Source organism: Emydura macquarii, unplaced genomic scaffold (assembly GCF_026122565.2).
Source record: "Emydura macquarii macquarii isolate MOO-44397 ecotype Brisbane River unplaced genomic scaffold, CSIRO-AGI_Emac_v2 contig_629, whole genome shotgun sequence".
Lineage (NCBI taxonomy): Eukaryota > Metazoa > Chordata > Testudines > Chelidae > Emydura > Emydura macquarii.
In genome coordinates this window covers 7,307,615-7,322,359 of record NW_027130766.1, presented here as the reverse complement: position 1 = coordinate 7,322,359, position 14,745 = coordinate 7,307,615, and the positions used below count along the sequence as shown (strand labels likewise).

General features: G+C 59.5%; 1 protein-coding gene across 1 annotated transcript in view; it reads right to left on the bottom strand.

The window, feature by feature from the left end:
* ERBB2 (erb-b2 receptor tyrosine kinase 2) overlaps positions 1-14,745 on the bottom strand; it is a 39,292-nt gene that overhangs the window by 11,974 nt on the left and 12,573 nt on the right. Inside the window, exons 2-13 of the mRNA XM_067541235.1 lie at positions 8,793-8,944; positions 7,167-7,353; positions 6,287-6,418; positions 5,539-5,607; positions 4,800-4,912; positions 4,348-4,489; positions 3,454-3,570; positions 3,052-3,178; positions 2,296-2,369; positions 1,850-1,940; positions 1,231-1,430; positions 669-801 (exon numbers count right to left, since the gene is read on the bottom strand). Of these exons, the coding sequence (XP_067397336.1) occupies positions 669-801; positions 1,231-1,430; positions 1,850-1,940; positions 2,296-2,369; positions 3,052-3,178; positions 3,454-3,570; positions 4,348-4,489; positions 4,800-4,912; positions 5,539-5,607; positions 6,287-6,418; positions 7,167-7,353; positions 8,793-8,944 (1,537 nt within the window). The remainder of the gene's footprint in view (positions 1-668; positions 802-1,230; positions 1,431-1,849; positions 1,941-2,295; positions 2,370-3,051; positions 3,179-3,453; positions 3,571-4,347; positions 4,490-4,799; positions 4,913-5,538; positions 5,608-6,286; positions 6,419-7,166; positions 7,354-8,792; positions 8,945-14,745) is intronic.

Sequence of the window (14,745 nt, the reverse complement as noted above, 5' to 3'; positions counted from 1 at the left end):
CACCTCTGTAGCCAGGGGCCCAACCTCAGATCCCTAAACTCAGGCCTGGAAGGTGGTGGCCCATGTCAGAGGCTCTGCCTGCTGGCCGACCTCACAGCCGCCCCACAGCTGTCCTGCTGCCTTCCCAGCGGCCCCTGTGGGGGGCAGGGCTAGGATCGGGGCCGCGGGTGGCAGCGTTGTTCCCTGCGTCAGGAAAGGACCTGGTTGCATGGTCCAGGTCCCGTCCCCACCCCAGAGAGGGAGGCGTGATCTGGGGGGGAGGGGAGGGGAGATGCCTCCTGCTGTGAGGCAGCGCCAACGACAATCTCTCAGGGGCAGGTCGGGACAGAGCCCAGCCCGCCCCTTGCCCCCAGCAGCTGAGCAGCAGTTCCAGTGCCCCATCTCCCGCCCCACCCAGATCGGTAGGATCCTCCCTGGGGGAGACGCAGGGTGGGGGGCAAGGGTGGAAACTCCCTGGTTATTTGATTCTCAAGGCCCCTTGGAGGCGCACCAAACCCAAGCAAGGCCGCCCGCACTATTAGTGCTGAGGGAGAAGGGGCCTGGCCACGGCAGGGCGGGTGGCCCAGCGGCTCGGTGGCATCTTTGCCCCCATCGCCTCCAGCCAGGGTGCCAAAGGCTCCCCCATCCCCTCTCACAGACACGCTCAGCGTTGGCAGAGCCCTGCTTACCCGTCCAGAAGGTTACAGGACTCCACGCACTCCTGCCCGCGCAGGAACCGCTCGCAGGCAACGCACTGCGTCGGGCCCGGCCCCCAGCAGTACCCGTTGGTGCAGAGGTGGAAGCAGACCAGCCCCTCGCTCTCTGAGGGAAGGAGACACGGATAGCACTTGGAACCCAGCCGGTCCCCTCCATCCCCTGGGGCAGCCAGACCGAGGGGCCTTTGCCGGGGGGAACGCAGATTCCACTGGGCACAGGGGGCAGTGGATGCCTGGGGGGGGCGTTTGGTATCAGAGTGACAGGCAGGGAGGTTTGGGGGTTTGTGCCCCAGGCAGGAGAGAGCACCCACTGCACCCAGGAGAGGCAGACCATGGACAAGACATAGCTGGCATTGGGTGCCACCTGCCACGGGGGGTGGACTCCTCGTGTGAGGATGCAGGGGATGCTGGGGGGTCACTCCTTCCTGGCCTATCCATTGGCACCCATCTAATCTGGCATGTCCACCTGAAGCCCCAGTGAGCCGGGCAGGGCAGAGACCCCGCTGTAGCCCTGGTAGGATCCCCCGCCCCTTACTGCACTGCTCCGCAGGCTTGTTGTCGGTCTCGAAGAGCGTCTGGCGCCGGTTCCGGAAGATGGCTCCCCAGGGCACCTTCTGGAGGAAGCAGAGGTTGGGGTTCTGGTGGACGAGCACCATCCCGCTGCTGATCTCCTGCAGCGAGCGCAGGCCCAGCGAGGCGATGGACAGGTTCTGCAGCACCAGGGAGTAGGCGCCGCTGCAGAGAGACATGGGCATGCACAAGGTGAGCCTGGAGGAGCAGGACCAGGAAGCAGGGGGCAGAGGGTCCCTCCCAGCCCCACGCTTTGGGAGACTCTGGACCTGGGTCACGCCTTCCCATGTGCGGCCTCCGAACCACAAACTGGGGTGGTGGCTTTTGGGTGCTGGCCTCTGGGCTGAGATACGCCAAGCTCGTTCCACACGTGGCAGATTCCAGCCACTGGGTTCGTGTCTGGGCTTCCACTGTGAAAGGCCCCGTCACCACGGCCTAGAGGGGCCTCGGCCCATGGGGAAGATGTGAGGACAGCTGGCTAGTACCATTCCCCTGGAGTGACCACGTCCCCAGCCGTTTTAACAAGGACAGCGAGGCCCTGCCATTGTCAGGAGACCCCCCGGTCACTGCCAGCGCGCTCTCACTTGTGCAGCACCCGGCCTCGGATGATCCGGAGGTTCTGGAAGACGCTCAGGTCTGGGAAGGTCTCTGGCCAGGACTCGATGTATAGGAAACCTGTGAAATGGAGCACGAAGGCACGTCCTTAGTCATCCGAGCAGCGGGCTCTCCCTGGCTGGGGATGGTCTCCCAAAGTCCCAGGTGCCTGCCACGTTCAGGCCCCAGGGCCAGGCTCCGATGGGCTCCCTCTGTGCGCACACTAAAGCGGCTCTGAGATTTCCAGGGCAGGAGCATGTGACCTTTAGCCAAAGCTCTGCTGCTAGAAGGGGCCGAACCCCAACGAGCGACTTTGCGAGTGAAACAGAAACAGGGTTTGTTTGCGCGTCACAGATGGCGACTGCCCCAGGCTCTAGGCGGACGTGGGCAGGGGAACGGGTGAGCGAGCACGTGCGCGACGGAGCCCATCACCCACCTGTCAGCTCCTCCAGGCTCCCGAAGATCTTGAGCTGCTCTGGCTCCAAGGGCGCCGTGTTGGTGCTGGAATCCCTGTTCGGGAAGGAACACAGTGCAGGAAGGGGATCCTTAGAGGCGCAGGCCCTTGGGACCACGGCGGTGGCTGCCCTGCGGCTGTGCAGTCGCAGATACCGCCCAGCCTGAGGAAGCCTTTGCACTACGATCTCTGCCAGGCCCAGCTGGAGCTTTTGGAAGAGTAAAGGGACGCCCCGGTGGGAGCCCCCGGTCAGGCCCCAGGACTCACTAGTGTGCATGCTCCTCTCAGGTCTGCCGGACTAAGGCCCACGGGAGGTTTCAGTTTCGGTTTCTGAAAGGAGTCTGATCCAGACAGCACTGAAGTGGACTGGCTGGTGTGTGTATTGCTGCCCCTTCCTGGATAGAATCAGAACCACTCAACTGTGTGGCATAGGCCCTACGCTGCTAATGGAGGTTCTCCTTTGGCTCATGCAGTAAGGGCCTGTGCTTTGGAGCAGGGGGATATAGTTTCTGCTCCCCTGGTGGCCAGATAACTGCGCAGGAGATAACCAGCTCTTGCTGCCCTCACAAATTACCCCAACATGCTGTGGACACGCATCCTTCACTCCATGCCAGCTGAGTCCAGAGCTGCCTTCGCCTCCACCCCCTACCTGCAGGGCCAATAACTCCCCCGGGCAAGCCAGCAGCTGTGCTTGGACAACGGGCAGCGGAGATCAGGGAACCTGGCACCGCTACTCACCCAGCGAAGGTCTCAGGCAGGAAGGCCAGGCTGCCAAAGATCTTGGTGCAGCGGGCAAAGTGCTGGATGTTGGAGGCGTTGACAGCCCGGACGCCCTTCAGGAAATCCACGCCCAGCCCGTAGCAGACTAAGAGAGAGCAGGGCAGGTGGCTGGGAGGGAACCCGGCATGGAATAACCCTGCATCGATCACTCAGCCCTACCCCTGCATGCTTCCATTTCATCCATCGAGCCCCAGTATGGAGACACCCTTCCAGCCCTCCAGATCTTCATGTGCTTCCACCCCAGATCCCTCTTCAAATCCAGAGAATCCCTCATCCCTAAGCTGCTGGGACATGCCTCCCATGGTCCCTCTCCAGGACAGGGGCACCCCAGGGTGGGTCAGAGGGGATGGGAGATGTTACCTTCCGGGCAGGACGTGCCGCACTTCTCGCACTTCTGCACGCGGTCTGTGCTCACCTCCTGGCTGTCCTGGGGACACACCAGCGTGCAGGAGCCCACCTCTGTGGCCAGGTAATTGTCTGTGGGAGAGGAAGACGTGGACAGGAAGGATGACCCAGCGGTTAGGGCGCTAGCCTGTGACTCAATTCCCTGCTCTGCCACCGACTGCCTGTGGGGCCTTGGGCAAATCCTTTACCCCTCTGGGGCTCAGTCCCTGCTGGCTGGGGGGCTGTGAAGATAAAGGCCATTGAGGAGTGGGAGGTGCCCAGACGCTCCGGTGATGGGAGCCAGATCAATATTTCAGGAAGGTGCATGAGCCTGCCCAGCTCACACAGAGTCCAGATCCGAGCTGTAGCACATTCCAAGCCAGGGGCTTCCGTTTGCCTACACAGCTTGGAGCTGGGTCCTAGACTCTGGTGGGGGGAAGGGGGCGGCCCCACCTCCACCCCTGCCACTCAGCGCCCTTGTCATGAACCCTTCGGCTGCTGCATTCCAGCATAAAGGGCTGAGTTAGCAACCAGGCGCGTGGCAGGCTGCCCAGTGAGCTGGAACTGCATTGTGTGTGTGGTGGGGCGATTTTTTTTTTTGTGGGGGGAGGAGTTTATGGGCCTTGGAGCTTCAGGAGTTTGTGGCCCCCTGGAGGAACCGGCCCCCATTTTGGGAGATGCCAGGCAAAGGTCAGTAGACGCCCCGCAGACCATCAGGCTCTGACTCGAACCTGCCGGCAGGGGGCACTTTGCAAACCCCCCCTGGATGGGGGTGCCTGGCCAAAGGCCAGCATTCATGGCAGGCAGGGAGTGAGGGACGCGCCCGTGCACCCCACAGGATCCCCCCCCCCCGGGGGCCGGGGCACTTACAGGGGCACTTGCTGACACAGCTGGCTCCGAAGGTGTAGCGCCCGTCCGGGTTGACTATCGACTGGAAGGTGTTCGGGATGTAGATGAAGAGGGGCGGGCACTGCCCCTCACAGATCCCGCTGCGGTTGACGTGCAGGCAGGCCTGGGGGGAGCCAGCCAGCCCTGAGTGTGAGCAACTGGGATGCCCCCCTCATCCAGTCTCCAACCCCCCCACCTTCAACCAACTTCCCTGTCCGTCCCCCACACTCACCCCCCTCACCAGCCTCTCTCCACCAATCCACTGCTCCGACCATCCCCCGCCATGCCCCTACCTGCCACCCCCCAATGCTGACCCTCCCCCCCATGCTGACCCTCCCCGCACCATCTGCTGCATTAACTCCCTCGCCATGCTCACGCCCGCTAACGGCCCTCGGGCGGGGGCGGGGGCGGGCACGGTGGAGGCTGGCACTCACCAGGCAGTCCGAGTGTTTGGGGCCAGTGCAGCCCGCCGCACACTGCTCGTGGCAGCAGTCCGTGGGCTTCGTGCCCTTGCACCGGTGGCACCCGTGGCAGATGCTGTTGGTCACTGGGGCAGAGAGAAGGGGGGAGGGAGGGGGGCACCATTAAGGCCTGGCTGTTTGGCTGCATGACGGGCTCTTGCCATCTGGAGAACTCTGCTGGGAACCGTCCCAGCCAGGAACCCACATGGCCGCAGCAAACAGCTGCCCCCGGCCCGCCACGCAGGGGGTTCCCCGTCTCAGCAGCGCCCAGGGCAGGATCTCTGCCCACCCTGAGATCTGCCCCGTTTAATGGATCCATTTCCCCCTCCCCTCACACTTCAGTGTCTGTGCCCCCTTCCCCACCCCCAGCCACAGCCTGCATTCCCCCAACCTGCGTCTCCACCCCCACCCCCCCATCTACACCTCTGCCCATGCCTGCCCCGGCCCCAGCTCGCGGAGCGGTTAGAAAGCCACATGGTTCCCCTGGGCGCCAACTCGCTCGCTTTGCCTCGGGGTGGCACGGACTCAGATGCCCATGGTCCGGGGCCTTTGGCACAGTGCCCCCACCCCGGCCAGGCTTTCTAGGGACTGTGTCCTGTTTGCGAGCTAGCCCCATGTGCCTCTCTCGGCCCCGGGCTGCGTGGCCTGCGCTGGGCAGACAGGCGGAGAGCTGGCCAGGCTGTGCTGGGCCGTCTCTCGGCCTCTCACTCACGGGTCTGGCAGTACTGCGGCCCTTCCCCCCAGCAGTGCCCTTGGGAGCAGAAGCTTCTGCAGTCAGCACCTGGACAGGACGAGAGAAGACAGAGGGCGTTAGACGATGCCCCAGGCTGAGCGCTGGCACAGGGGGATGCAACATCCGTCTCCCTTGCCCCTCTCCCCCAGGCATGGAAACCCCCTCCCTCCACTCCTGGAGCAGCCAGCTGGGCTATTCCCCGCCTCCGTCGCTCCTTTACTCGCCCCGGCTGCAGGCACCGACGCCCCCGTTCCCCTCGGACTCCTGGAGCAGCCGAAGCACAGTTCAGCCTGGAGCAATGGGCTGGGGGGCAGATCCGGGGAGGCGCAGGTGTGAGTGGCTGAGCATGAAGCCTGGGGGAGTCATAAACCAGCCTGTTGGGGGGCACCAGGATGGGGACAGCAGGCGTGGTCCCTGAAGGGTGTAGAGGCTCTGCCCCTTGCACCAGGCCCCGCCTCTGGCATCAGGCTCCGCCCTAGTGCATGCAGAGGGGTTTGCAGCTGGGTGCTAAGAGCAGGTCCTGGGCACAGGCCAGTCCTGCGTCCCCTGTCCAGAGCCAGAGCCCAGCAACCTTGCCCACAGGCCAGCACTGGATGGGATGGGCCATATCTGTCTGCCTGACACGCTGGGCACCTTGTCGCCCCCGCCCTCCCCCGAAACAAGTCGGACGATCTGTCCCTCCCCAGGAGCCGGGCTGCAGGCGGAGGAACCCAAGATGGGCACGTACAGGTCCGTTCCCTGCTGCTGTTGATCTGCTTGTGCATGTCGTTGTCCCTGTGGAAGATGTCGTCCCACAGGATGGTCTCCTGGAAACACAACTGGGGGTTGTCCTCGATGTGCACCCCGCCCTTCAGGATCTCTGGAGCGGGGGGAGGACAGAACAGTGAGCAGAGCATCCGGCACAGCTACAGTCCTCCGCCCCGGGCTGCATGGGCCAGCCCGGCAATCCCTGGGCTCCCACGCGGCCCAGCCATGTGACATTCTCCTGGTGGCTGGGGAATCCGGCTCCCAGCCGAGGGGGCCGCAAGCTGATTTTAAATGACATTAGCAAGGCACAGCGCTTAGTGACGCCCAGGAAGGCATTTGACCTTGACAGCTGCATCGGCAGCAGCCCGCTGGCTCGGATCAGAACAGCAAGGGCCGTCGATCCTCATGCTTCAGGGCATCCACCAGCTAAGGGGCCACAGGGGGAACCTCCCCACACCAAGCCCAGTGCTGGGATACTGCACCACTAGGGGCATTGCGTATCTGGCACTGGCAACTCTCAGAGAAAGGAGGAGATGTGACTAGATGGGGCCCACTGGGCTGAACTGGTGCAGCAGGAGGGCAGGGTCACCAGGCACAAGCCTGATCTAGGGCAGTGGGGGATACCAGGCTAAATGGCCCATGGGTCTGATCTGGCACAGCAACAGGGATACTAGGGGAGGGGGAACCACTGGTCCAGCAGGGTGGGGATATTGCACTGGAAGGGCCACTGCTCTGATCTGGCACAGCGGTCCAGTGACACTCAGCTCTTCTAAAGAGGTCCCTGGTGCATCCCCCGTAATTCTGCGTGCTCACTGAGATGAGGCCAGACCCCCGACCGGCTCAGATGCCAGCCTCCCCACCTGTCAGATGCCTCATGCCCAGCTCCTGCAGCCCCACCACCCTGGTGGGGTCGGCGTTGGAGAGAACAGCCAGGGCGTATTTCTCCTCGTAGAGCTGGGTGCCCCGGATGATGCGCAGGCTGTCCAGCTGCACGTGGCTCACTTGGTTCTGCGCAATCAGCACATAGCCCTGGACCTCCTTGATGTCCTAGGGGGCAGAGAGCGGGGGTAAAGGGAGGCAGACCAGATGCTTTGCCCCATCAAGTGGAGGCAATAGGCCCCGGGATGGGCCATCAGCGGGAGTAGAACCTGTGACCCCTGGAGCTAGAAGCAGGAACTGCTACTGTCTGAGCAACAGGGTAACACCCACAGCACCACCCCAACCATGGGCCAAGGGCGGCAGAGTCGGGAAAGTGTCAGACTCTGCCAGTTTCATGGGGCCAGAGCCCCAAGGGGAATGCAGCGAGCATGTGCTCCAAGCACTGGGAAGCCTCTTTCTGTGGGGAGAGCTGCACCGCCCTCAATAAAAAGGCAAGCAAGGGGAGATTTGTCAAGATGCTGCCCTGTGGTTCCTTGCAGGCAGGTGAGTGTGGGTCTGTGTCCCCCACACTAGTGACTGGCCCGGATAAGAGTCTACTACAGCCACTAGCTAGGGGAGTTTCTCCTTTAGCTCCAGCCAGAGGAGGTTGCATTTAGTGCTGAAGGACCGAGGGCTGACGTCCACATGAAGGTGGTTGTTACGTTAGGCCCTGCTGGGACAGGCCCAGATGTCTCCTTAAGAGAGGCACATCCTGCCACTCGTCACAGGCTGGCTGCCCTTCAAAGAGAGCCAGGCCCAGCCTTGCCCGTGACTCGCAGCCGCCCTGCTCTGCTGGCTGTGTTACCACTAGTGAGCCCAGCCGTGGTAGGGTCTGGGGGGGCTGCACAGAGAGAGAGCGCTCGGCTGGGGAGAGGGGACCCAGGACAGAGGAGGCCGGGAGTGCCGGTGCTGTAGGAAGGGATGGAGCAGGCAGGCTGACGAGGGCAGCCGGGATGGAATTATCTCTGCTGCAGGCCCTGGAAAACAGCCCGGCCCAGCCCGGCAACCCTCTGGGTCGGCGTACTGGGTCGGACTGAGATGGCAGGACCGAGGAAGAAGCTAGAGCAGAGGCTCTACTAGCCACAGGCTACTAGGAAGAAGCACAAAGGGCTCAGAGGTAGCAAGTGGCCCAGGGCAGCAGCAGCCTGTCCAAAAGAGCCGATCTAGCTGCTAAACACAGAGTCCCTGGGCCAGACCGCAGAGCAGAGGGTTCCCCTACCAGCCCTGAGGAAAAACCCCAACAAACGGACTGTTGAGCCCGGGTGGGGCTGAGGAATGAGCCCCGAGGGTGGGCCGGGAGGAGTCTGAGAGGATCTCGTGTTGGGGTGTTTAGACTTGGGTGACCCCGGAAAGGACCTGGACCGAGAGCTGAGTCGTGGACACAGACAGGCCGTCGCAAGGCCAAAGAGATGATCGGCTGGGAGCGGTAGAGGCAAGGATTCTGCAGTGCCATGGCTCGACAGCAGGAGGTGCTCTGTTAGCGAGTGTCCCACAGCAGGAGGGGTGAAGGGAGGATGCTGAGCTGGGGGGCAGCGCTCCCCCCTCCTGCCCCCGGCCGAGTCTCTCACCTTCAGGAAGGACGTGTTAACGTCTGGCCCCAGGTAGGTGATCTCCAAGTTGCCCTGCACCACTTGGCAGTCCTGGTAGAGGCGGCTGAGGGTGGCGTAGTGGTTTTCTGGGCTGGAGGGACGCAGCAACTTCATGTCGGTGCCCGTGCAGACTGCAGGGGAGAGGAAAGGGAGAGCCAGTCAGGGTGGGTGGGCCACGGTGGTCGGTGCCCCGGAAGGGGGCAGAGAAGATGGATGCCATTGAGAGAGATGGTCCACACCATTTATCAGCAGGCTGCACCACCCCAGCTGTGGGTGTTCAGATAAACGGGACCCAGCCCCAACCCGCCCCTTGGGCTTTCATTGTGCAGAACCACAGTCTGGGGGCATGTCTCCCGGGCACAGAGCTGTGAGCCAAGAGGCGCCGGGCCCTTTTGCAGGGCATTCTGCCCAAAGGTAAAAGAGAAGAAGGGCAGCCCGGGGCCTGGACTGGGACACGGGTGATGTGCATTCAGTTCCTGCCTCTGCTACAGACGCCCCTCTCCCCATGGGATGTGGCAGGAGTCACGGGGGTCTGATTTCCAAGGGCACCCCTCCAGCAATCGGAACCAGATTTGCAGCAGAGTTCAGTTCCCGTTTAGGCACCTAAATAAGGGCAGGTTTTCCAAAAGGCCTGCTGAGAAAATCCAGCCATTCTGCCTCTCTGGGCCTCAGTTCCCCACCTGCAAAATGTGGGCAATGAGCCTCCCCAGCTGGTCTTGTTACATAGTAAATTCCTGGGGGCCAGGATTCTGTTAGCGCAGTGGGTGCAGCACCTGACACATCAGCCCCAATCAGCTAAGCCTCCTAGATGCTACCATAAATACCCACAAGAGACTCACACGGGATTATTATGTATCAGTCATTGCAAGGAAAACACCCGACCCTGAACTCAGGTCTCAGTGGGTCAATGTGCCAGGCGTGGTGTTTTTAAACAAATCCCCAAACTTCTCTGGTGGATCATGGAAATCCCCTTTGGTCATTTCTGCTCGCCTGTAGGCAGACTCCCTTTATCCATTTCACAGGTTGCACCTACACCCACCCACTGCTGATTGTTTGTAAATCAGAACTGCTTAAATCCTTGCAAAAACCCGGAGGGAGAGATTATGAAAAAGGAATTTACAAGCACGCCTGCTCCCTCCCAAAAACCCCCTCCTTTTGCTAGCATTTGCCAGGATCAGGCTGCTGGGCTTAAAGCAGAGATTCAAGAAACAGTTGTGCATGGTTCTTGTGGTGGACTTCTGCCAGGCAGAGAGGAAGGGTCTGATGGGAATTGATGCAATGGAGCAGATGGGTAAAATGCTGGGTTTATTTGTAAGTGATTGAACTGGAGGCAAAGCGGGTAGGAAGTTGCAGGAGGGATTGCAAGGAGTATTGGACAGCTGGGCACTGTGCCGTGTTTGTTACAAACCCTGCTGGTCCTCAGAAACCAGACCAAGAGGGAGAGACACCCACACAATTGGCTACTGAGGCTCAGCACTCGGGCGGCTGTATCCACGCCAAGTTCAACCCCCTCAGCTCTGTAGAAAGTTCGGGATTTCCTGCTATTGGAAACTCACTCCCCCAAACTCCTGGAGCTGTAATAAGGCCGGCATTAATACCCCCCGGGTCACAGCCTTGCTCCCCACACGTTCTGGACACCGGCTGTGTTTAGGAAGTGTCACTTTCCACAGGAAATGCCATGAACTAAAGTAACATCCATTTATCTCAGGGCGGCTTTCAACAGCTTCCTATGGGCTTCCTGTGTAACTTCTCCCTACGACAAGGCAGAACAATCCGGGTTAGCCACGACCCTGTAAATGAGCAATTTCTTTTGTCCCAGCCCCTGTTCTCAGCCCCCTCACTGCCTCATGTAAAAGCTCATCGTGAGCGGAGGAGGCCGCAGTGGGAGGCCAAATGGATTGACGGCTTCTCTGTGTCAAGACCTCTCACCCCCACCATTGTGCGCAGTTAACAAAAAGCTCCTGTCAATTAATTAGACAAAAGCTGTCAACATGGAACTCCAGCAAGGAGCCCCCAGGCGCCTTTCGCACAAAGACTTCCCACCGAGTCACAAACGCCGCCGGGTAACTCGCCTGCCCTCCTGGGCAGGTGAATCCCATTGTGCCCACTTCACAGAGGGAGAAATTTCAGCCTGGAGAAGGGAAGTGACTTGTTCCAGCTCAGATTATCCAGTCAGCTGGAGAAAAGGAACTCAGGAGCAATGAGATCACACTCCCTTCCCAGAGCCGGGATCCTGCCTCCCAAAGCCCTGCTCCAACTCTAACCACCACCTCCTTCCTAGGAGCCCTGTCTCAGCCCCAGGCGACTCAGACCGAACAGTTTAGTTTAAAGAAACCTAGTTTACATTCCCCAGCGACGCTGCTGGTCCATTGGCCTTGCTCTTTTGCTCCTAGTCCTGCTGGGAGCTGCCCAGCCAGATGAATTAGTTTCACTTAACGCCTCCAGTCAGTTTCGCTTCCCCTGGCTGGGGTGGGCTGGGCCCCCCCTGCTGCTGGGGTGAACTTTTCCATCCTGAGCCCTTAGCTCCACTGAGGGTAACTGAACACAGAGCGTTTGATGGGCCTCCGTCTCCTCCCAGGGGCACAGGGAACCACGTGGTTTAGATCCTTCCCCTCCCAGAGTACCCATTCCCCAGCTCCTGTCCTGCCTGCTGTTTATACACCACATCCCCCCTGTTTTATTTCCCTAGGATAGCAGGTGGTGGTTTAGGCTTATGGCCTACCTTGGTTATGCCATGCTCTTGCTAGCCCTCAATCACAGCTAAGGGATGGGTGCACATCCCCCTGGACTGGCATCAGCTCAGCAACCCCGTGCCAGGTTTCCTAAAATCCCGGCTGCCCCAAACTAAACAGTCCTGATTCACACAGCCAGCAGAGGGTGGGCACCCTGAACCGTGGCGGGATGGTGCCAGCCAGGTCTCCAAGGCCTCTGGGTGGGGCATTACATAACCTTATGCTGGCTTCAAAGCTCTTGGCTTTGCTGCCTTCTCTGTAGCGGGGCCGGGGTGGAGCTGGCCGGGGCTGGGCGAGGAAATCAGCCCAGTGAGAGAACAAACAAACCATAACAAACCCACGCAGCATCTCCACCTCCCTCTGGCTTTGACTCCAGAGCCGCAGGTGGGACAAACCGTGTGTGCAAACTAAAAGGCCTTAGCAAACTTCCTTGCAATTCTGAGTAAGTTCCTACCCCATCTTCTCTAGAAGAGAGTGCTCCATCGGGGAGGGATGGGAAAGGAAAGAGACAGGGCGATAAACAAGGGGGCTTTTCCAAACAGGCCCAACTTCTCAGTCCTCATGGGTGTTGTTGCGCTGGGGGGAATGTATGAAGGAACTGGAGATCGTTACACCTCCAGTGCTAGCCTGTCTGCTTGTTTGGAAGCTAAGTCTCTGAGGAGGAAGCAGGCTCCAGAAGAGCCCAGGATAGGAACCCTGCACCTCAACCTTGTCCCCGGTTCAGATCTACACTTAAACCAGGATAAAAGCACAGTGCTGCCGAGGAGCAGTTGTTCCAGGCGTCTGGAGTTCGTTGGGAAGCCAACACGAGGCTCTGGTTCTACAGAGCTTTCGTGACCAGTGGAATCAGTTTAGTTGACAGCAGAGTCCAGTCAATGGCAGGAGCCTTTGTACAGAATTCCCTGGCCCTAATCAGAGCTGTGCTATTAGTGCACAGGGTGATCTCAGGCAAAGTGGGGGGTCTGGACTCACACGTGTTTGTGCAAACCTTGTCTTTGTCTGGGAACACACTGCTCAGCCCCGTAAGTTTCCCTTACTGCAGGAGGTTCAGTCAGGCTCAGAACAAGACTATCAAAACCACGCGGGGTTCAACAGTGAGACTGAGACATGTGGTAGCACCTCGGCCTTAGCCGAGATCAGGGCCCCGGCATGCTAGGTGCTGTACATACACAGAGCAAGGGACAGTCCCTGCCCCAAAGAACTCACAGTCTAAGGATGGAAGTAAACAACCCCCCCAGGCACCCCAATTTGGGGGAGGGGTTTCAGATCCTAACAAAATAACTCTATAAACAAAACTCTAGCCTCAAACATGGGAGAAACTGGGATCTGAGTACAAACTCCAAGCCCCTGGCTCACGGGTCCCGGCCTGTTGTTCACACTTGTTCAGGGAGCTGCAGATCTACATCACACAATCCCCTTAGGTGGGTTGTCCGCTGCGGGGATCAGATGTGGGACCTGGAGATCTTAGCTTGAGGCTCTGATTGCCCAGCCTCTCCTGGAGGGAGACAAAGCATCACACTGAGCGGGCGTGGGGGTTACACCTGTGACATAAGCTGCATTGGCATGGGCAGAATTAAATGCTCGTCAAGGGTTCTGCATCTACAAACCTGACCACATGCCCGAGGGAAGAGAACTCTCAGGCTGGCATTGGAGCTTCTAGGAATTGCCCCTGCCTCACCCACAACCCCCATAGCAGGGCCTCTGTTGGATCTCCAGTGTTCACCCAGCAAATGAAACACCAGTTACAAAACACACCCGAGGGCAGGTGATCTAAGACCTCATTTTTCTGACTGGCCACCAGAAAGGAAGAGCACCTTGCGCTGCATGTGCTCCCTTCCCACAGTCCCTCCCTGCAGACAGACACCCAGAGAAAGCAATGCTGGCACTTTCGCATTTGATCAGATAAGCCTCCTTAGCGGGAAATGGATTCTGCACGGCTCCTGATAAACAATAATTACAGCCATGCTGGTGTTTGGCTGGAGTTAGATAATCAAGGGTGGAGCTCACAGGTGGATTGAACAGACGAAAGCATGGCCCCAAACTCACACTGAGCCCCCACCTTCCCGCTGAAGTGTGCTCTCTGCCCACTTGTTTCCAGGCTGTCCCAAGCTCGTACCACTGAAATACTGGGAGGCAGGACGGTGCCGCCTGATAGGACCCAAAACTGGTTCCAAACTCCAAAGGGAAGTCCTGTCCTATCCAGTCTCCACCTCAATTTTGCAGACACGAGATCTGGAGAGGTCGGAGAAGCATCCATACTTTGAAGCATTTATCAGAACTTCTCCCCCTTTCCCCACCATCTGTCTGCCAGTCATCCTCATTCTCAGATGAAGACGGGCTTTCAGACCTGCTCTGTGCGGGAGGAGGTTGGCAGTAGAACGGTTCCCATTCCAACATACGTGCAGATATCTGGGCGAATCCAGGCAGAGGGGTGCTGATGTAGCTGCTGCTATGGAGGGGACTGCCAGAGTTCTAGTAAATAAAGCTGTCCTTTGATGGGGTGCAATGGAAAGCTATGGAGGAGCATTTTGCCCCCCTAGAAGTGCCTGGTGCAGCCCTGGGGGTGAAGCTGTGCAAAGAGGGGCATTGGCGGATGGGGCTTTGTAGCACACAGCACTGAAGGGGCAGCTGTGCCTGGGATATGTATGGGGCAGTCTCCGAGGCATGTTATTTTTGCACTAGTTCACCTTAACGCCCCACCACCACCACATACACACACACCCGGCACTGAAGCAGTTAAATCCGAGTCACAGCCAGCTGCAGCTCATGAAATCAGAGACAGGGATTCTGTAAACCAAGCCCAGCCAGCCAATGCTGATTTAAAAAACCCAGGCAGTTCCGGAGGAAGCCACCTGACCGGAGTCACATGTGGGGTGAGGGAGTGGGATCAGCTGAGGGCTCTATTTATAATCACATCCCAAGAGGGACACCCCCAGGCCCAGAGATGGTAGAAATGCTCCCTCCCATGGCTCACTCTGATGTCACAGATGGCTCTCAAATCCCTGTGCCCGTGGCTGGCATGAAGTGTGCAGCAAGGGGGCTGGGGGAGGTAGAGGGACGTGGGATTTTCTGCCAGAGTCCAAGTGGGGGGATAAAAAAGACCCAATTGTTAAGAGAGCTGATGGTCAGAGCCCCCCAGACAAACTTCTCTGAGGAATGGCAATGGCAGGGATAGGCCCAAACCACAAGGGTCAGACCCC